Source organism: Struthio camelus, chromosome 1, assembly GCF_040807025.1.
Source record: "Struthio camelus isolate bStrCam1 chromosome 1, bStrCam1.hap1, whole genome shotgun sequence".
Lineage (NCBI taxonomy): Eukaryota > Metazoa > Chordata > Aves > Struthioniformes > Struthionidae > Struthio > Struthio camelus.
In genome coordinates, this window is record NC_090942.1 from 129,507,552 (window position 1) to 129,529,704 (window position 22,153).

At 36.1% G+C, this 22,153-nt stretch overlaps 1 protein-coding gene across 4 annotated transcripts in view; it reads left to right on the plus strand.

Annotated features, from left to right (window-relative positions):
* The window catches only part of CFAP47 (cilia and flagella associated protein 47), a 360,791-nt gene that overhangs the window by 30,192 nt on the left and 308,446 nt on the right, over positions 1-22,153 (plus strand). For 3 of the 4 annotated variants that reach the window (XM_068916942.1, XM_068916957.1, XM_068916948.1), the window contains exons 17-23: positions 37-159; positions 1,375-1,506; positions 2,711-2,788; positions 3,343-3,487; positions 5,021-5,115; positions 16,173-16,341; positions 21,609-21,709. In XM_068916942.1, the coding sequence (XP_068773043.1) occupies positions 37-159; positions 1,375-1,506; positions 2,711-2,788; positions 3,343-3,487; positions 5,021-5,115; positions 16,173-16,341; positions 21,609-21,709 (843 nt within the window). The remainder of the gene's footprint in view (positions 1-36; positions 160-1,374; positions 1,507-2,710; positions 2,789-3,342; positions 3,488-5,020; positions 5,116-16,172; positions 16,342-21,608; positions 21,710-22,153) is intronic. The other variant, XM_009686331.2, reaches the window with a different exon arrangement.

The following is a 22,153-nucleotide window of genomic DNA, read 5'->3' on the forward strand; positions in this document are numbered from 1 at the left end:
ATTATTTAGTTTAGTTGTTTTCTCTTTTTTTGTTAGCTTGGTCCTACCAATGTTCAGTTTATGCAACAAAGGATACACTTCAATCATACTCCTATGGGTTTATGTACTTGTAAGACAGCCATTCTTCAAAACACAGGATACAATCATGCATACTTCCAGGTAAACTAAAATTATTTTTAGCCCATTTAATTTATTAGGATGGGGAGGAGGAGGGAGTTTGTTTTATCAGATCAAGTTACAGTTTTGTGTTCTAAGCTGTAAGATATTTAGCTACTTAATTTTATGGCTGATTTTCACAAGAAACAAAGTTTATATGAAAGAAAAGGCACTTACAATGCAGATGGTTACATATTTTGAGAGACAGAGCAAACTCACTAGTTATTCTGTTCATACTGGCTGCCCAGTCAGTCAGTGACCCAGACCAGTCACAGCAAACGTGGTTACTTCTTTAGACTAACGCTGAGAGGAAGATGGGCTAAGAGTTAGGCGAGTAGGATGAAAGAGTAGGTTAAAGTGTAAATTTGTAGGAAACCTAACCTCATTAGTAGTTCCGGATAAGAGGAATGATTTCCTATACTTATTTGCTGAAGTATGATCATTTTCATTAGACTCCACAGAACTTCTGTTCATATGTTGTTATGGGACTGCTTGATTAATTTCTTTTCATTTATACCCCATTTCTTTGTTTATGATGATGACTTTATTCTTTCAGGTGCATCCTCTAAGAGCACAGTAATAACACTTATTATTGTAAGGCTGCTGATAAACAAAAACTACCTTTTAGGCCTATATGATTTTTCTTAAGCCATGAGATGGATTGATGGTCTTTGTGATTAACATGTGTGTAGCTATACTTTAAAAAGTTATCTGTATGAAGTACATAAGACGTGGATAAATTGTATTTTGTTCTGACTAACTGGGGATAAACTGAATGTTTACTCCCAATATTCTTACTGAACTTAACCTTAGAGTAATTGGATCTTATGTTCCATCTTTTTACTGTAAATGGCAAAGAAGTTAGTGATGAATTTATCTTCCCCTGGAAACACGCTTTGTAGAATATTCTGAAGGCTTGCTAGATAGCATTTCCTAATTTTAGTAACTTCATGAAAACAATCGAAAAAATAGAATGTAAAATTTCCTACTTATGTGCAAAAAATATTTCTTAGTAGAAACTGATAATTTTGTCTAAGAATCTGGTTATTTATTCAGCTGCCTACCTGGGATTTTGTGCCAAACTTCTAAAAGCCCAAGTGAATATCCTACATTATGAAGGTTCAGGTTATAAGAGTGAAAAATCTTCTTAGTAGAGAATTAATTTTTCTCAAATATTGTAAAACATTATTTCAATACTTTTTATGTTTATGTTTGAAGGTTCTTGATTCAAATCCACTGCCTGGAATGATAATCACACCTCCTGAAGGGGTAATACCTGTGGGAGGCCATGCTGATCTCAAAATCAGTTTCACACCAAATGCAAAAATGAATTTTGATACAAGAGTGGAGGTATTTGAAACTGGAAGAGCTTTATCCTTTGAGTGTTGTGTTGGTATATTGATGCATGGAGATGTGTGTCAGTGTGACCATCTTTTAGATTTTATCTCCAGTGTCATAATGTTTTAAAAGAAACAGTAAAAAAAAAACAAAAAACCCTATAGCTGTTGATGGCTAGCAACCTACTCTGTCCCTCAACCGAACTTTTAATTTGGTCTCAGTCTTGCTCTGCATTATCTAAACACCCTGTCAGCTTGAGCTGATTCTTATTATGCTGTTGGCAAGCTGTTGAAGATAACATTTGATTGGCTTCTTATGGTCACGTAGATCTGTCTGTGGCTTTTGTGTTCTGTAAAGTAGCAGGACTTGGAGTGCTTGCAGTGTTTTTGATTTCTTGACTTCTCTTTGTGACTATTCCAAGGAAAGTCATCTCAGAGAAGGTTTTACTGGTAAATTTGATTTGATAATAGAAGTGCAATAAACACATGCTCCTGTTTTGGATTCCAAATGCCTGCTTGCTGAACTTGCCTTTGGTCGGATAAGGGCAGGGGGCGGGGAGAATATAATCATGTGGTTTATCTTTGCTACCTTTTCTTGACTCTAATCTTGCATTCTCCGTCTTCTGGCGTTGCCTGTGCACCCTGAACCTAGTGTTCATTTATTCCTTCCACTTAATGACAAATGGATTTAACACTTCTCAGAACAGCAGCATCTGTGTCTTTCTACCACTACCTCTCTGAAGCAACTTGTCTTCAGGTGTATTTCTCAGTTCTCACTGCTGCCGAATAGATGTTACCCATCTATTCAGCATTCTCCTGCTACGGAAAGCTATTCCTTCTAGTAATACTACCTCCTGCAGCATTATTTTTGTCTGAAAAGACTGATCTTTCCTGAATCTACTTTTCTTTTATCAGTGGATATTGCTGTTCAGATCTGGTATGCCATGGAGGCACTACTGGTTCTCCTTTGAATCCACATTTCAGTGAAATCTGTGATTAGACATTGCAGGAAATGAAACAACATTTTCTATACCTCGTTATATTTTCATAGCAGAATTACATTATAAGGGAAGTGTTATTTTCACGACAAATTATGCTGAATAATATACTCTCCACCATCTATCTTTTTTAAACTTTAATGTAGTTACAACAAACTTAGTGAGATGGTAATGTTAAAATGTCCTTGTCAACAATCATACTGTTCTCCCATCACTTAGGTAGCAGTGCGAAACTCAAGAGTACTTGGGCTTAGGATTACTGGATTTGTAGAAACCCCTGAAATAAACATCAGTGTGGTAAGTATGAAGTATTATTGTATCTGTTGGAAAGACTGGTAGTGTTTTGCTTTATTTAGGTGTCAAAGTGGCTCATCCCTACTAAATATTTTCTATTTTTTCCTATGTGAACTTCTTCTGAAAAATATCAAAGAGAAAAACTTAAGAAGAGAAGTTAAAAACTCAGTGCAAGTGTGATAGTTAAATTAAATGATAGCTGACAGCTTTAACCATTGAAACTGGCAACCTGGAAAAAAAAAAGTGTTAAAAAGGAGAGGATTGTTAACGTAGCCAAAGAGAAAAGTGCAAGAAGGGGGGCTGAAGCAAAGTATTTACTGAATGAGGAAAACTTTCTTCATGCTGTAACTGTGCTCCTCTGTTCAATTCTGAACTGTAGTCTTTGATGTCTTGGAAAGATTTTAAGAACAAGGGTTAGGCAAAACAATTGATTAACTAAGCTGTCTGGTTAATGCACTATAAATTCTGAATCTCTGAGCAATATCTTTCATATACTAATCAGTCATATATATGACTTCATAATGCTGTGTCCTTAATTTATTTCTTTATACTTACAGGAACTATTTGACTTTGATGGTGTTTATGTTGGTTCTACAAAATCAATTCCCTTTTTGCTGCAGAACGAAAGACATGCACGTGCCAGCGTGGAGTTTGATTTATCCAAGTACAAGGATTTTAAATTGAACATGAATGACCATTCAGGTATTTGCTTTTGCTAGATCAGAATTTTCATGAAGTAAAGAATAGGATAGTGCTAATTAATGTTATACAAATTTTACTAATTTACACATTTACAGAAAACCTAAAGCAATTGTTTTAGAAGTACTCTTTCATATAAATGCAGAGGAGACATTTTGCCTGTAAAATGCCATTTGCCAAAAGCAAGCATTTGGAAAGCATCGGGTTGACTATAGAGAGAGGGGTGTGTGTGTGTGTATTTTTTTTCTCCTTATTTTTGCCTATAGCTGCTAAGACATGTAAAAGAACTCACTCAGTCTCTGAATATCCTCTCCCTAGTTTACATAACAAAATAACTTTATTTTATTTATGGGCTTTTACATACTATTTTGCTAAGGAGTAAAGCTTATTTCAGTAAATTCATAATCATATGAGGGTCTGGGGGTTCCTTTTTCCAATTGCTGCAAGGCATCTGCAGGTTAATCATAGAACCTTGGCTTTACGTGATGTCCGAGTCAGAATGATTTTGGGGCAACATGAGACATTTGATTGCTGTTCTTTATTTTTTGGTAGGACTTCTGCAGTTTACTATCCTCCAATTGTTGCTGCTCATCCCTTTTATACTTCAGCCATGGTATCCCTTTGCTATGTTCAAACATCTTTATTCCTGAGAGAATTCTGCAGCTATGTTTATATGGCTTCTTGTCCTTGCAAGCTGAGGAAATCAGAACTTTTTCTTGTATAAAACAATATTGTAACATTTAGTTATATCATTATGTAGAACTGTATGAGGATGAGGACAAAAAAATGACAAGAACAGAGGCCTTATCTTACCATACGATAGATTTTCAAGGGGAGGTGTGGGCTTCTAGTTAGCCATTTTAGCTTCAAAGAGAGTTGTAAGATCCTGTCTGTAACAGGAAAGTAGCCAGTATGGGAATAGACTCATTGCAAATTACCTCTAAAACAGAGTTTGTGCTAGAAACATGTGGCATTCAGATAGATTTAGTACTGTTGAAATGGTACAGTTCCCAGATGAATGGCAGTCTTGGAAGAATTTTACTTACACGTTGGAAATCTGTGCTTCTGACAGTATGTCTTAAAAGTGAACATGAATACCTGCAAAATGAAGCAAGCTTTACTGGTAAACTTTTGTGGTGTAGATGAGGCCTGAAGGTCATTTAGAAAAAACAGTGTTTCAGCCAAATATTTTCCCCCTTATAGTATTAGTTTTCATTATCTGGTTAACAATTTTTGCCTAACACATTCACTCAAGAATAAATTAAAAGTTTTTTTTCCCCTCAAGGATTCTCTGCTCCCAAACTGATGACTTTCATTAGTGTTGCTGGTGATAAACTCTTCTCAAGATTACTGTCAAAACGCTCATTAGAAATATTATATTCAGTTGTAACTTACTGAGAAATACTTACCATGGAAGTACATATATACATTATGTTGGAAATGAATTTGAAGTGCTGCAACTATTACAGCACCAGGAGCAGCACTGATAGATAGTGTAATAGCATCTGTAACTTAATTCTGAACTTTGTTTGACAGAAGTCGACTGCTGTCCTTCGAAACCTTATTTGTATGTGGTGAACTTAGAGGGAAAGTCAGCTTTGCAATGTTCCTTGACCTTCATGCCAAAAGAGGTAAGTTTATGGGGCGGCAGTGATTATGCTAAATTAAAATGATGCTCTTTATGATATTTCTATGGTGAGAGAATATAGACATCTTAAAATTTGTGTGTTACAAAAACCCTAAAATCAGTGAAAGAGGCAGAAACTGAAACATTAATAGTGGCAATAGTTTTATAATAGTAATCTAATTCTTAAGAAAATGAATTCTGAAATAAATTCTATGTAATTTTTGTACTACTTTTACTCTTGTTTCTCTCCTCAAATATATACAAAAAGAAAACACACTTTCTCCAAAACTTAAAAATGGAGAATATATATACAGAAGAAAATTAGAGACGAGCCTTACCAAACTTTCATCAAATCACTCAACACATTAGCAGCCGTTTTCCTCTTGCAGGTATTCATATTTTAACTCAGATGACCAAAGGGCTGTTAAAGTAGAGGAGCTTCACTATGCATCATAAAGATAGGCAAGTTTGTTTTCTGGTGGAGCTGTTTGAGGAAAACAAATTGAAGATGTGAGGCAACTTTATAGGTTTGTTTTACATCAGGAAAATTATGCTTAATTGACAGTAAGTCTCAATAAAGAGTGCTGTAGCAAATTTTAAACCCATATCTATTGAGCAACACTTTAGAAATACAGGTTTAGGAGTTCCATATATTTGGAGAACACTGAACTGAAAGATATCTTGGGATATTATGAACCAGCCTCAGAGCAAGCAACTGGGCACTGCTTCTGCAATAGAGAAGCCTGCTTCATTAGCTGCGTTTTACCTTAAAAAAAAAAAAATCGACAAAGTTCAGTGACAAAGCATTTTGGAGAAAAAGTGATTCTCTTCTTCCTGTTTCTCCTTTCCTCTCTCCCCCTCAGTATTTTACCTTTTGAATAAAAGGCAATTGCTGTGTTCAAAAACATCGTTCAGATAGTATCTGCATATTACAGCCTATGTCTGCTTATACTGTGATTTCCTTTCTCTTGTGACTGTCAGCTTAGAGTTTGTGCACGCAGGGAAGCTATTGTGAAGTAACTGCTAGTGTGCATTCGTAGCACATTAGCTACTGTGAAATGATTTTTTCCTGACAGAAAATGAGTCAACAGATTCATCAAGAATGAGTGATTTCAAACTAATTTATTTTCCTCCTAGAGCATAGTAGCAGGCCTTGTGGATAGGAGAGAAGCAATAGATGTCCTGTCTTTGTCTCTTGACACTACCTAACACAACATTCTCATAAACAAACTAGGCAGATGTAGACTAGATGTGGTGTTAGGAAGATATGTAATTATCTGTAAAGTTATACACATAGAATAATCATCTGTTGCCCACTGTTAAACTGGAGAGCAATTAAATAACAAAAAAAATGTAGAAGTTTTCATTTAGGTAGGAAGAATCAACAATAAAAATACTAGATGGAGAATGAAGGTAGTACTACGGGAGAAAATGTGTGCATTATAGTAGATCTAAAGCTGAACAGGAGTCAAGAGTATTTTATTATGTCATTGTGAGAAAGACAGATTGTACAGGATTCTATAAATAGGAATAATGTTAGTAAAGCAGATAAGAATTATCCTATCCGGGGCTGATAATGCTTTGACTGGAACACTTTGTACATTTTGGGATTCTACACATAAAGAAAATAGATTCATTTTCTTTAGAAAGAAAGTCCAAAAGAAAGCAATGGAAATGATCAGAAGTCTAGAAAGCATGAACAGTGTGTAAAAATGGAACTGACTTTAATTATTCAGTGCAGTATTGTTCACATACTTGTGTTCACTGCGGTAGGTAGGACAGTGAGGAGTGGATTTAAATTATGGCAAGGTAGACTAAATTATGTATAAAAATTCTTCATAGCAGAAATGGTTAAATATTGGAATAAACTACCTGTGGAATCTCCATTCCTGAAGACTGTTAAGAAAGGGTTGGACAAGCGTCAGGAATGCTTCACTCTGGCTGAGGTGGTTATCATCAAAGTCCTTTCAGTATTGTTTTTTGTAGGTTTTTATGCTTTCTATGTAGGCATTTGTAGTGCATATTAATTGCAATAGAAATTGAAATGATCTACCTGATAGTCATTGAAGTGAGCTATCAGTGCTTAAGTATTCTTACTAGAAGGACCCTTTACACCTAAGGTTAACCTAGAGTATATTCACTGCAGTTTATCGCAGTATTTCTTCTCCAAATCATCAATGATATGAAGAACAGCTTATCTTCCTCTTCCTATCAGCTGTCCTTCAAGTAACTGCACAGTTGTCATATTTGATCTGCACCTTCTCCTGACTGAACAATCCCAATTCTTTCAGTCTTTTCCTGTAGGTCATGCCATGTTTTGACCTCTGATGATTCTTGTAGCTCTTCTATAGGCTTTCTTAGGGTTTTTCTTCTTTCTTGACCGTTTGGATTAAGCAAAATGTCATACTGTTATCTCTGTGACCTTGCTACTGATGATGAAATTTTCAAGTATTGTATATAATCCTAAATCCTGACTGTGGCTGCCAAGTTATTTGTCTTTTTCACTGAATGAGTCAGGATTACACAAGATTGAATGCCAATAATAGTATTTCTGATGCCTAACATATTTCACCTGGTCAATAGAAAAACAAATACAAGAAACCTGTGTTTTAGAAAATCTCTCACGCTTCCAAGGCGTGTGCTAACTGTTCTGCCTATGGTGGTGAAGATTATTATTTATTATTTTATACAAAAATTCTTATTTCCCCTGGAATTTCTCATCAGTCAATCTTATTCAGAACTAGCTTTTCAGTTCCAGATATGTTATACATCAGAGCTAATATCTTGCATTAAGTCAGAGAGACATTCTCATCTGTGTATGTGCATTTAAAATTCTGCGCAATCGTGCTTACAGGGTCCCAAGGGGCCAGTAGTCAGCTGTCAGGCAATCAAATTTATGCACATTATAAAATCCTATTCTAACATTATGCTGTTACACTAAAGATGAAATTCAGGTCTCACTAAAGCCAGTGGTAAGACTCGTATTAAATTTAACAGGATCATGATTTGGTACAGTATCTCTTAGCTGGTGGGTTTCTGCAAGTGTGGAATTCAAACCAGTTAAACAGTAACTAGGATAAAAGCATATAGATTTTGACTTGAAATAATAGAATTGGAATGTGTGCAATAGGAAGGCCTAATTTCCTTTACAGCTGAAGAGAAGCAGACAAAATAGCGTAGAACCATGGGGAAATGTAGAACAAAATGGGGAAAACATCGATTGAACTTTTAATAATTAGGTATATATTATCACTGTTTTCACAGCCAAGTTTCAAAACTTATTTAGATTTGATTTTTATTTTGCCCGTGAGGTCCTCTGAGTCTTGAGTTTTTTTTAACTAAAGCAACCTGTTTGAACAGCATTCTCTTAAAGAACGTTTCATAAGGATTCAACAACATTTTTAGATGTTTTCTGTGTTCTGCTTGAACATTCTGCTTGTCAATAGAAGTGAGAAACAAAATACTATTCCATAATTGCCAGTTAGCTTCTAGTAAACCATAAATATAATAATAAAACAAAGTAAGGAAACAGTTGCTAGACTTATAATGGCTTTCTGTAGGAACTCCTCAAATCTCCTAAATATCATTTTTTTCCCTGTTTCTTATTTTGTAACATCTCATTGATACAGAAGATAATTGCTTTTGGGATTTGCTCTGTTTGTGGATTAGATGGGAACAAGACAATGACTGTATAGCTAATGTTTTAGCTTAGCTAGGCTAGTGGTTAAAATATTTTTGTTGTTGTTTTTGTTCAGCATCTGCACAGAAAGTTCTGTAAGGAGTTCTATAACAATAGGATGCAACAAACATTCTAATAATTCAAAAATCATAAATAATGGCTGCAGATAATTATCCTATGGATGATAAAGGAGTGGCTGATGTGGCTGTGTATAAGATTTAACAGGTAACAACAGTTTACCTTCCAAGGCCTCAATATCAATTTACTTTTATAAAACAGATTAACTTGAATCTTGTCAAGTATTTGAAAGCAGTATTTCTAATTTGCGCTTCAGATGTAGTTTCAATTTTTTTTCTCTTTCAGCTCAATAGCTAAAAGTACACAATTGTGTACAAGATCTAAAACGCATTCACCTTTATTAGAGTCAAAAACTGAAATTTCTCTTGGCAGCTCTGTTCCTGCTTGTGACGTGAGATTTCTGTGGTGATAGTGCTGCTGTATGAACTGATCCCTATTTCTCCACTGTAGTGGAAATAGGAAAGTAGAAGATCATTCATCCCCTTCCCCACTGATGCAATATCAACTCTCAAAATCCTAAATGGAAAAAAGCCTTTCAAACTATGAAAACCGAGATTTTATTTGTCTCCCAGTACTCTATTTCCCATCACTGTGCTCTATTACTGTTTTTTTTCTTGTGAAACTGAAGAGTAGAAATGTCGCTGCTGACGTCATTGCTGTAAAGTCAAATGATAAACTAATATTTCCAAAGACTTTTCGAACAGCAGAGGATTCTTTATGTTTAATTTCTCTTGTCCTGTCAACTTCTGTTCAGTATTAATGTTAGTTATTGACAAGTATCTCTGACAAGCGTCATTTGATACTGGTGATATGGTAGCATAACTGAAGACAAGGTTATGCAAGTTGGCTATCTGCTTTAATTATGATATAAAAGTTGTAGGAAAAGGTTCTCATATTTAGCTGGATCTGTCTCTTAATTGCTTTGTTTTAATAAAGTTCTGTAGAATATATTGCATCTGTTGACTGTAGTTTTCTCCATAGGCTTATCTGATGTCATCTTTTTTAATCAAACTGTGGGTCTAAGTGCTTCTTTCCAATCTTGAGCCTTTTCTTTTGCAAACAGAATAACTTTTTTTCAGAAATAAAAGAATAAAGAATTTAGTACAATTTAAAAAAAATTATCCTGGGGAGCCTTATTCTCATAACCATTTAATAACTGCTGCTTGCATGGAACATCCTTATTTTGGTTTCCCCTTCTCGTCCTCCCCCCAACACTGGCAGTACTTCCCTCCCTGTCTCCCTTTGCCCTCAGTCGTGGACAAGCTCACTGTACAATCAGTGCTTCTCTTCTTCTGCAAGTGTGTTACTGCCTGTCAGGCAGGGGGCAGATCCCGCGTTACTAGGCAAGTCGTGCCCAAATATACTTAAAAGGAACAGCCCTCTGGTGGTCACGAGCTAACATCACTGAGGCTAATGCAGCACTAATAGCTGGCAGCAATAACTCTAGCTGAAGTTAAGTGGAGATAATCTTGAAAACTAAATGTGTTGCACAGTATGACACAACTAAAGGAAGCATCTGGATATATATGTACCCCCTCCTCGCTGCTTAGCTTATCTTTAATTTAACTCCTGCAGAGTAGAATATTAATAAAAAGCATACCCTTATGAAAATAGGATCCAAGTACCAGCATCTCTTATTGTAATCAGAAACTCAAATATTAAATACTTATTGGATCTTAAAACATTCCCTGTTGGATCTGAGTTTTCCTTATCATTCTACCACATCTAGATTTTCTCTTTCTCATTGCATCTCTTCTCTTCTTTCTCTTTTTTGACATTCCCATCTTGAAAAAAGCTCTAATCTTCTGTGTATTTTGAACTACCTCCATACAACTTTCACAGTTGATAGCTCTTATTTCCTGTCTCTCCACTTGAACAGCTTTTCCTCTAATCTCAGCACTGTTTTTTGGACAAATTCTCTTACCCAGCTTACCCCCCAGCTGCTACAAACCTTCTGTATCCCGTCACTATGCATACTTTTCTGTCTTCCTTCTGGTTCTACTAAAACTTCCTGCAGTCGTAGTCACTGTTATTGACAACACTGCCCTGTGAACCAACAAAAAAGTATTCATGTTACTGTTAAGAACTTAGATACTAGAAATAAGTTAAAAAATCATTTGAAATCTTTACTGAGAAAAATCACAAAATCATGAAATTATTTTAACATATATTTCTATTATATTGAAAGAACTTAATAATTAATGTAAGGTTTCAGCTAACCTGTAAAGTCTTGAAGAGGACTTGAACTCCCATGCTAGAAGTCAACCTTCCTTTTACCTCAAAAAACCTCCAAATCAGCAAGCTAAAATACAGATTAACTCTGAACAGTTCCCAGAATTCTTACCAGAACTTAGTATGTGTAGTTAGCTGCATGTGACATCAAAAGACTTTAACTTAGAGACGACTATATTGACATGTTTACAAAGCAGCATCTAAAAAATTGAGAGAGAATTCTCCCAGTATTCTAAACAGAGTAAGATGAAGTTGGTGCTCAGCAGTAAGGCTAGGAGGCTGCTTGGACAAGGCCAGGTGTTTGCATTAATATGGATTTCCTGTTACTCCAGCTTCTCAGAAGGCTTTAGAGCTGACAAGGCTCTTGACTGGAAAGAACTTAATTTTTGTGTTCGTTGGCAGTTATAGCCAGAGCTGTATGTGAAAACAATATTAAAAATATTTATAGGAGGCAAGTTGGCAAATCCTTCTTAATATCATATTTTTATATGAACTACACTCCTTTCTCTTCTGTTTCTAAGAGATACTAAAGAAGTATCTCTTAAATAGTGATTACATTTCATATTTTCAATGGCATATAAGGAGGTTTAGTGAGTTGAGAGTTTGATTTGCTAGACAGTGTTCTTATTTCAGATGCTGAGTAGAAAAAATTTTGTAGTAAAAAATAAATTTCACTTACAGGCCAAATACCTGCTGAAGCTCCCTCGTTCCTGTCCATAGACATAGCTGAGACTTGTTACTGATAATATTGATTGCTAACAGTGATTATTTTTTTAGTTTAAATTGTACTGTTGAAGAAGTATGGCTTGACTCACTGTGGCTCAGTTTCTGCAGGCGAGCTCTCTAGGTAATATTAATCATTCCTTTTTTTGTACCAGGGAAACATTTACTCTTTGACAATCTTCAGTCCTAAGCTCTCACTGTTTTTTAAAGGAGGATGACCCACCTGCTTCTGTTGCCCTGATTAGCAGCTGGACTCCGCCAGCAATCTCTCTTTCGCTCTCTGGGGGAAAAATCTGAAAAGTAGGCAGAAGTATCATGCGAGTTCTGGTAAGGCAGGAAGACAAATCAAGGTGCAGGAGCACAGTGCTTCAAAATGGCATCTTATTTGTGTTGGAAAATAACAAATTCCAGCATCTTGGAAAAAAGACAAAGTATGCAGCTGTGTAGTAATGGAGCCCATGAGGCTTTTATTGAGATAAATGGAGCAAGTCACACCTGTCAGAGCTTATTGCTTAGGCTTTTTTAGGAAAGTGACTGTTAGGGTTTTTTTCGGGGGGGAGGGACCATAATGACGTAATTATTTTTAATGAAAAAAATAGAATTCATAGTGCAAGGAATGAATTTTTATGGCAAATCTGCAGCTGTGGAATCAAAAAATATTTGGGGTATTGCTGGTGTTTCATCTATGACTGTATACCAGGGAAAAATTCAGTCTTATTTCACTGTTTTGAATGATGGATTTGAACACGAGTTACATTATTCATTATGGAAGGCTGCTTATCTGTGATACAAAGCTGGGAAAGCTTATGAAAGAAATAGTTTATATTAAATCTGAGGGGAGGTTGAGTGTATATTGTATACAGTTGAGGTACATAAGCCTGTGGCTCTTCAGTGCCATTTAATTGTACGGTTAGGACTAAATTTTAATCAAACTGTTTTTTTTTTAAATGCACGTTACATTTTCTCTTCTGCTGTCACTGCAGAATTCATATGTTAGAGTACCACAAATAGGGAGATTTTAAAATCAGACTGTACCCATAAATTCAGTGACTTCTAATGCTGCAAGGTACTTGAACAGTGTGCACGTTGTTATATAATAAATACAAAAGCAGTATCCTTTACAGACCTGTTTTAAGTTAATTTAAAATTGTAAATTAGCTTACAGAATTAATTGCGATTCCCTGTGAAATTGTACTGTAGAAGCAAGTACTGTAATTTTAGGGAAATGTTGCATATTATTCATGCTTAATAAACTATTTTATCCCTGGGTTTGACAGCAAAATTTTACTCAACCTTGAGAATACATGCTGTACTACAATAATAATCAGCAAAGTATATTTTGAGAAATGTATTGCTGCACTGGAGTGCTTAGTAAAGATAGAATTGATGTAACAGCTTTTGATATGTTTTGAAAATTACTTAAATACAATAGTATGTTTTTTCTACTCAGATTGTCTTCTGCATCCCACCCTCTTAAAATAGCCCCAAACAACCCTGACCGTTCTCCTTAAGTTTATTTTTCTTTTCATGCATTAATTTTATTTAAAATCTCCTTTTAACTGTCATGGCTGCTGAGGTAGCTGTTCCTCTTTTTGTCTCTTTCAGTATACTGAGTATTTAGGCCTGAGGCAGGATGCAGTTTTGCAGTACTCAACCTCCAATGTTGGGCTTAGAGCTACCACATGCTTTATATCAAATCTATTCCACAGATTCAGATGAGTTTGAATAGCAGACCTTTCTTGTTCAGACAGCTGTCTTAAAGTCAACAACTTTTATTTATTTGTGTAGGCATTCCAACAGAGTATTTGAGGATTTTTTTTTTTTTAAATACTCGCTAAATGAATGTTTGCAAAAATATGTTTTATTTAAAAAATTGTTATCTTCTGATGGCAGTCTAGGCAAGTATATCTTTTTCCGACATCCTTTGGAGGTGTTTTATCTGAACCTACAACAACAAACTGCTTTATCTTAAGTGAGTGTTCTCTTAAAAGCTTATTTTGAAGTCTTTTAATTGCCAACACTATCATTTTGTAGATGATGCTTCCTTTCCTGTTAACTTGTATAATTATTTTAAATTAGAACAGCAAAAATATTTCTTATAATGACATAAACAACCCTAAGTGTTTGGAAGAAATGATATATCTTAAGCCATTATATCCGTTCCTGCTTACTTTTCCCCTCTGAGCATCCTCCTGCTTATTAAGTGTTACCTTCAGAAAGATATCCCAATAAATAAATAAATAACAATAAAGAATACACAGATTATTTAAAAAGCAAAAACAAAACTGCATGTCCATTTCAGTAATAGTTTAAAGTTTTTTTCTTTAAAATATTATTTTTTCCAGTGTATAATCTTGTAAGAGATAATTTTCTATTCAGAGTTTTAGAGATTAAAACCAAATCCTAGAAAATTTCTTAAAATGACCTTAAGACAAAAAACAATGTTCATACTTGCAAAGTGAAGTCCTAAACCCCCCCCCAAGTAAATTAGGTCTTAATTCTGTTTCAGTAATGATATATGTATGTATACCTACATATATTGATTATAATGCAATTTCTACATATATGGAATTTTTTTAGGACTTGTTTTTCGTTTGGAGTACTGGTTAGTTAATGCACAGTTAATGAAGCAGAGATACATATGAGACAAAAGATCTGTAATTTGTTCTCAATTGTGCATATCCAATTCTTTGAGTTATATTGACTCTGAATTTACACTATAAGGGCGTTCCTAACACCATGAAGAAAAGATCCTTTTCATTCCAGCTTTAATTATGTATTTTTTATGTCACAGGAGCATGTTTTCCAGATGAAACTTGGAGTATTTTGTCTGGGTGACTTTTGAGATGCTAGAAATAGAAGAGAAAATCATTTTAGGAGATTTTTACTCAACTTCTGTTTATCAGAAAACTTAAGCATTCGTTACTAAAAGCTTTTAGATGGCATTCCGCGTCTTCATTTTGAAAAGCGCAATTTCGTGTAACAGAAGTTAATCATTAGATTTGAAATATCACCACAGTTCATGAGATTGTGGTGCTGTTACTAGAAAGTTCTCCTTCAAATACATAATATCTTCCACAGTACTCAATGCTCATCTAAGCAGGAGTTCGTAATTATTTGTTACAAACCTTGCTGGAACTCCAAACGCTGCAGTGCTGCGTAGTTGCTTCTTATTCAAGCTTGGTGTTGATTCTGTTGTAGATTAATATATGCCTGAGTACCTGGATTAGAAGAAAAAATTTGTTCCTTTCTATATTTTATATGTCTTATTCACTAACACATGTATGAAAATCAAACATGATGTACTCTTTTCTGCAGCGTTTGAAAGCTTGTGTATGTTTTATAACTTCCTCATACACCAAGTTTTACTGCACATTTTAAGAAGCACACAGATTAAAAAGGCCAGAATACTTTCTGGAGATTTCAGTGTGCTTGAAGCTGACAACAGAGTCATATAATCTGAAGGACTCCAATAGTGGTTTCAGTGTAAAAATGTTTTGTTCATTTCTTCTGTTAGCTTTGTGATGGTTATCTATACCTTTTTGTCTGGAGGGCAGACTGCTCTAATATGTTGGTCCTTGAAAAAACAGAGGGAGGGGCAGAAAAATGCCTATTTGGAAAGTATATTTTGAAATAAATTCAGCATCCCAACTGCATAATCTGTCCATGAAGAGGATTCTGGATAAAATTAAATATACTATCTCTAAATTTTACCCCCACTTATTTTGGAAGTGGTTCCTAAAGTGGAAGTGGATATCAATGATCAAAATCACTGAAAACATTCAAGTAGGAATTCAGTGAGGTTCAACGATAATGCTTTTAATAGTATTTTTCTGTTGAGGATTCTCAATTTTGACTCATACTCGCCCTTGATCTGAGAGGCCATTTTGTTTGTGCTTGATGTACCATAAAAGCTGACCGCCTCTTTCCAGCATATGAGGAAGACTTCCTTGGACCTACGTAACTGTTTCCCCCCACTTTGGTCTTGGTTATGCATTTGGGGCCACAGTTACAAATTTTTTCCTCAGGAGAGTGGTTGGAAAGGAGCAAAGCATGATGATTTGCCAGAAGCCTAATCTATAGCTGTGATGATAACCCTGATGCTTTTGGGCCTACAGTTTTTCACTTGATGGGGAAAAGATGGCTGATTTTTGGATACTTAAATGACTGATTGAGAGATCCTCAGTGGTAATAGATAAGCATCCTATTAGTACCATGATCAAGTACTAAGTTAATGTTAAAATGCCTTAATAATTCTTTTGAAGTAGTAATACTATTCAGATAGTTTAAGATGTGCCTGCTATTTCTTTCTTTGAGAAAGTGACCACAATGGTATTTTTGTCCTTTAGGTGGCAGCATATGACTTCACTCTTCCAGTTAATATGCTTCAGGGTGGCTTTTCATTGTCACAGCAAAGCTCTATACCAGCAGCTCCTATTGGATCTGTAAAGCATATCATTGCTCCTCGGCCACAAACAGTGACTGTGGCTGTTCCGGTTTGCAGAGTTAAAGCAGTTGGTAGGTAACTAAGGATACTAACAAGTTATGGATAATTATATTTGTAGTGATATTTTTGCTTGTATTCTAACTGCAGAGAATTTCTATTTATTTGAAAAAAGAAGCTGCAAGAGTTAGAAGACTGAAACTTCAGTAATTATTGTATGATTTATAAATATCTTGGAAACTTGCAAATTTTTCAAATTTTAATTTATATTTTACAGTATCTGTAAAGCTGAATTTGTTACTGTTTGTAAACGTAAGTATTATATGTGCTGAGAAAATACATAAGTTCTTACCATTGCCGTTTACCTATATCACTTTCCCAGGTCTATGCTAAAAATCTCTATTAATTTACCAGTGTTCAATTTTGTTTTTACTCATTCATTAGTGGTTCTAGAACTTAGCATATGGACCCCAGTAAAAAAAGTGTCGAATAGTAGTATATCATAATCTTTCTTTCCAGTGACACCCTGTCAAAACTAGGAGCTGTAGCTATTTTTTTAAAATCCCTTTAAAATGTCTTTCAGAATGGCCCTGATCCAGTCTGGAGACAGCTACTGGTGATTTTCTTCATTTGCTTCTGTTTGCTTTTACACGCAGAACTGCACTCTTCTGGCCTTTCAGAGTTTGGTTAATGCCCAAATTTACAGCACAAAGTTGATATCTTAGATGATTTTTCTCTGCTTTTTTTAGAAATAATTTTTCATAGTCTCCTATCTGATTCTAACAATCATAAAGACCTGTACATACTTCAAATGCTCAAATCCAGTAGTTTTCCTCTTCTCAGTGTTTTGATGTATATTCACTGTCTATTTAAGTGCACAGCATCTCCCTGAAATGATGTTCCTGTAATGTTTAAACATAGGAACACTAAGGCGGCTTGGACTATAAAATTCACTGTATGGCATGAAAGCAACTCCAATTTATTCATTTTTCTGTTTTTTTTTTTTTTTTGTCTTTATGCTATAGGGCTTAAGTCTTTCTTTTGAATAAGTGACACTTCCCTTGGAATCTGTGAGACTTCCTTTAGATCCAGTGATGGAACTAAATTAATACTGAACATTTCTACATGTATTTAGTTTAAGAACATGTAGATTAATTCATACATATGAATGAGATTTATAATAAAACATGTCTCTAAATAAAAAATCATGAATCAAACTGACGAATTGGTAGTGCAAAAGTGTTTTATGTAAGCTTGAAATTAAAGGAAAAGTTTATTTCCATTCTTTTCTTAGCTGTTTTTTGTGGAACAATGAATCTATACACAGTCAGTAAGTCTTGCTGTAAATGACAATCTTATCTAAACCTATGCATAAGCTTGAAGTTCTGCTACCTAGAACCCAGGTAGAACAGTCATCTGTTGAATAAAAGCTTTTTCTTCAAGTTAGCAGTATAGCCAGCAACAAATAATCATAGTATTGCAGTACAAGATACTTTCAGTACATAGAAACAGTTGGTAAATTAAGATATGGCTTTTATTGAGCACTCACTATTTCACATAATTATGCAGATGTAGGCAACTAGCTGAACTTTTGTACTTAAAAAACATCAAATTTATAGTGTTATTACATTCTGACAACTTAAAAATGATCGTTGTTACTGTTTTACCATTTCGGATTATCACTTTAGAAGTGGGTAAGATGCATCTTTCAATTTCTAAGTCCTGATTCTACAAATATACGTAGTTCTCTGTGCATTATGATGCATTTATTTTCTACTCTAAATTTTTTTTTCCTATGGCAGTTCTCTCTGGTTGACTGGAATTCAGATAGGATTGCAGAGTTCAGATGGGATTCGCAGGATAGTATAGTTGGCACTTAAATCAATAGCTTATATCCTTTGTTTGTACTCAGGATTGTTCACCCTGAGAAAAGAATCACAATAATCTCAGAGTAGTCAAACCAGTCTTTTAATCACTGTAGTCAATACAGTTTCAAGCTGTCACAGATTTAAAAAAAAAAAATTTTTTTTAAACCAAACGTGTAGATTGTTTCGTGATCTGTGAAAGAAAGCAAGACTCTTACTTAAGTACTTGCAAGACCCATTCCTTGCATAGTGGTTTGTTACATATAACAAAGCTCTGAAAGCCCAAAAAAATCAACTGAAAAAGGCTAGTCACAATGTCCTATCTCAGCCAGACACAAAGGAAGAGCACATATTATCAGTGTAACCACCTCATATGAATTTTTTTCCCTTCTTAAAATTATGATTTCCACAATTTTTTCTTGCGGTTGATCATTTCATTTCATTTCCCTCTGGGGTCTAGTCCTTTAACTTTCCTGTCTTTTCCTTGTACATGCATTGTCTATAAAAGGTAAGGAATCAATGACTGGCGTATTACACAGCACTTAAATGGTGAAAGCATTCCACATAATCATTTTCTTGCTCTGATCAGACTAGGTTCCTACTTTGAAAAAGTATCAATTTGTAGAGTTTACATAGCTATGTGTTAGAGAAATACAGGTAGTGTTAATGTTTACATAATATGAGAAGTGGATTAGGAAATTATAATTTAAAGGGAGGAGAGAAATGATCTAATCAAAGAACTTCCTTACTGAGTGCAAGACAAACTTGCAGATTTTAATAAAAAGATACGGTACCCTGGCTAGGTTTATTTGCAGTAATTAACCCTGGTACAGAGGCAATATGAAGACTCTTATGGGAATAGATATTTGTTTTTCTAAATCCTCCCCTTAAAATTCATCCTTTCTCATCATTGTGTAATTCCAACTGTGTGAAATGAAGAGAAATGCTATTGTAATAAATCTATAAGTATTTTTTGATTAATACTGTCACACAAATGTGTATACATTAAATAACTACTAAAATAATTCAGGATCTAGAAAAAATTTTTTTTTGAATTTGGATATCCATATAGTATTATACAAAAGTAATCTTATTCTGATTTTTTTACTGTTAAGGAAATGCATGTTTGTGTAACTAAAATGGATGACTTAGAAGATACTCCAGTTTCACTTTTAAAAACTGCTATATTTCCTCTCTAAAGTAATTTGTGTATATAGTCTGACTGTGCTTGCATTCATCTGTAATCAAATGATCATATCTGCTTATAGTATCTTTGTATGAAGGAGAGATCATAGAATGATAGAACAGTTGAGGTTGGAAGGGACATCTGGAGAATGTATAGACCCCTTACCCCTCCATGCTCAAATAAGGATCAGCTAGAGCAGGTTGCCCAAGACTGTATCGGTTTGAGTGTTTCCAGGGATGGAGACTCTGCAGTTGCCCAGACAAGTTGCAGCCAGTTCCAAGTGTCCTCACTGTAGAAAAGCATTTTCTTTGTTTAAATGGAATTTCCCATATTTTGGTGTGGCCCTATTGCCTCTTGTCCTGTCACTGAGCACAAGTGAGAAGAGTTTGGCTCTGTCTTCTTTATACCCTCCTATCACGTATTTATCCACTTTAACAAGATCTCCCTGACCCTTTTCTTCATCAGCCTAAACCGTCTCAGTTCCAATCCTTTAATCATTTTGGCTGTTTACTGGATTTGCTCCGCTATGACTTTATCTCTTGTACTGGGGAGCCCAGACCTGGGCACAGCACTCCAGATGTGGTCTTACTATGGCTGAGCGGAGGGGGAGGATCACCTCCCTCAACCTGCTGGCAAGGCTCTTCCTATTGCACCCCAGGACACTGTTGGCCTTCTTTGCTGCAAGGGGCACGTTGCTGGCTGATGTCCGACTTGTTATCCACCGGTACGGCCAGGGCCTCTTCCGCAAAGCTGCTTTCCAGCCTGTCAGTCCCCAGCCTGTACTAGTGCGTGGAGTTATTGCTCTCCAGGTGCAGGATTGGGCATTTCCCTCTGCTGAACTTCATGAGACTCCCGTTGGCCCGTTTCTGCAGCCTGGCGAGGGCCCTCGGAGTGGCAGCGCGCCCATCCGGTGTACCAGCCGTTCCTCCCAGCTTGGTGTTGTCTGCAAACTTGCTGAGGGTGTCCCATCATGCAGGTCGTCAATGAAGAGGTTGAAGAGTGTTGGCCCTTGGTGTCGACCCCTTTGGGGTCGCCACGAGTGCCTGGCCTCCAGATGGACTTTGTGCCACTGAGGACAGCTCTCTCAGCCTGGCAGGTCAGCCTCTTTTCAGTCCACCTCAGTGACCATTTATCTAGCCTGTACTTCATTAGTTGGTCTATGAGGATGTTCCAGGAGACAGGGTCAAAAGCCTTGCAAAGGTCAAGATAAACAACATCTGCTGCTCTCCCCTCATCCGTTGAACCCAACACCTCATCGTGGAAGGCCATCAGGTTATTCAGGCATGATTTCCCTTTTGTGACTCCATGCTCACTGCTCCCAATCACCACCTTGTCCTGAGTATGTTTGGAAGTGGTTTCCAGGATCAGTTGCTCCACCACCTTTCCCAGGGATTGAGGTGAGGCTCGACGTTCCTCAGCAACCTCCTCCACTTGCCACCACCTTTCACGGATAATCAGGAGTAGTTTCACAGTGACATGGGCCTTGAGGAGTCGTAGAGGCATTCCATCAGGTTCCTTGGACTCGCGTACATCCAGTTTCTTGATCTGCTTTCTAGCCTGATCGTCTTCCACTCAGGGTATGTCTTCCTTGCCGCTGGGCTTTCCCACTGGTGTCAGGGGGCTGGGATTGCTGAAGGTAGGTTGTACAGGTAAAGGCTGAGGTGAAGAAGGCAATGACTACCTCTACCTTTTCCGTGTCCTTTGTCACCAGATCCTGCTGCCCCATTCAGCAGCAGGCCTGTGTTTTCTGTAGCCTTTCTTTGGCTGCTGATGTATTTTGAGAAGCCTTTCTTGTTGCCCTTCACGTCCCTCACCAGATTCCACTCTGGATGGACTTTGGCTTTCTGATCCCTCTGCCTGTACACTGAGGCAGTGTCTCTGTAGTCCTCCTGGATCATCTGACCCAGCTTCTTCTGCCTCTGGTGCACTTCCTTTTGACGTCTGAGCTTTGTCAGAAGCTCCTCTTTATCCCATGGGATTCTTCCAACAGATTCCTGAAGACAGATGTATAAGTATAATGTTTAGATCAAGTCTGGGGTCCCTTTTTACTCCTCCAGATTTGACAGATGAAATATTAAGATCCCTATGACTAAAGGGTCATGATAAGAAATTTAAATTACAGTCATTTTTGCAAATGATATGTTGGCAATAAAAAGAAACTGCAGTTTTAAAGGAAGTAAAGATCTATTTTTCTAAATATGTACAGAAACAATGGTTTTCTTGAAAAGTTTTGAGGAAATATTTGTCAAAATGATTGTGTTTAACTTTCTGCACTTATTTTTTCCGACAGTACTTAGATCACCGTTGGAGTTCTCCTCAATGGAACTTATGTTTTCACTACATTTGGGGGATATACGTTTCAATATAGCTGATGAAAGTCTGAATTCTCAGGTACATATGGTTATTCTTGGCAAAATCTTTTTTTATAATTTGAAATTGACTGGGAAAAAAATAGAGATCTGGAACGTAAATTTTAATCATGTTCCGAATACGTGCCTTTGTGTATTTTTAAACTTTTCCAGTCATCATTGTATTGAGTTTTGACTTTTATGTTGGGCTGTCTTTAATAATTAGAAATTTTACCAAAAGTCAAAATTGGGCTAATCCTTACGTTCTGATATGTGCAGTAAAGCATGGGTAGCATGAGAAACGCACTATGTTAGATGTGGCTGATTTGCAGACTTTCTGTCTCTACATCTGCTTGTAAAGTACAGGGAGGCAGTCAGTGTCCTGTGATTGTCAGTACAGTTAAATTGTTACCTTAGGATGTTGTATGGTACTGTGATCTGTGCCACCTAGCACTCTCCCAAATGATTCTTGGTCTTGATGTAGGGA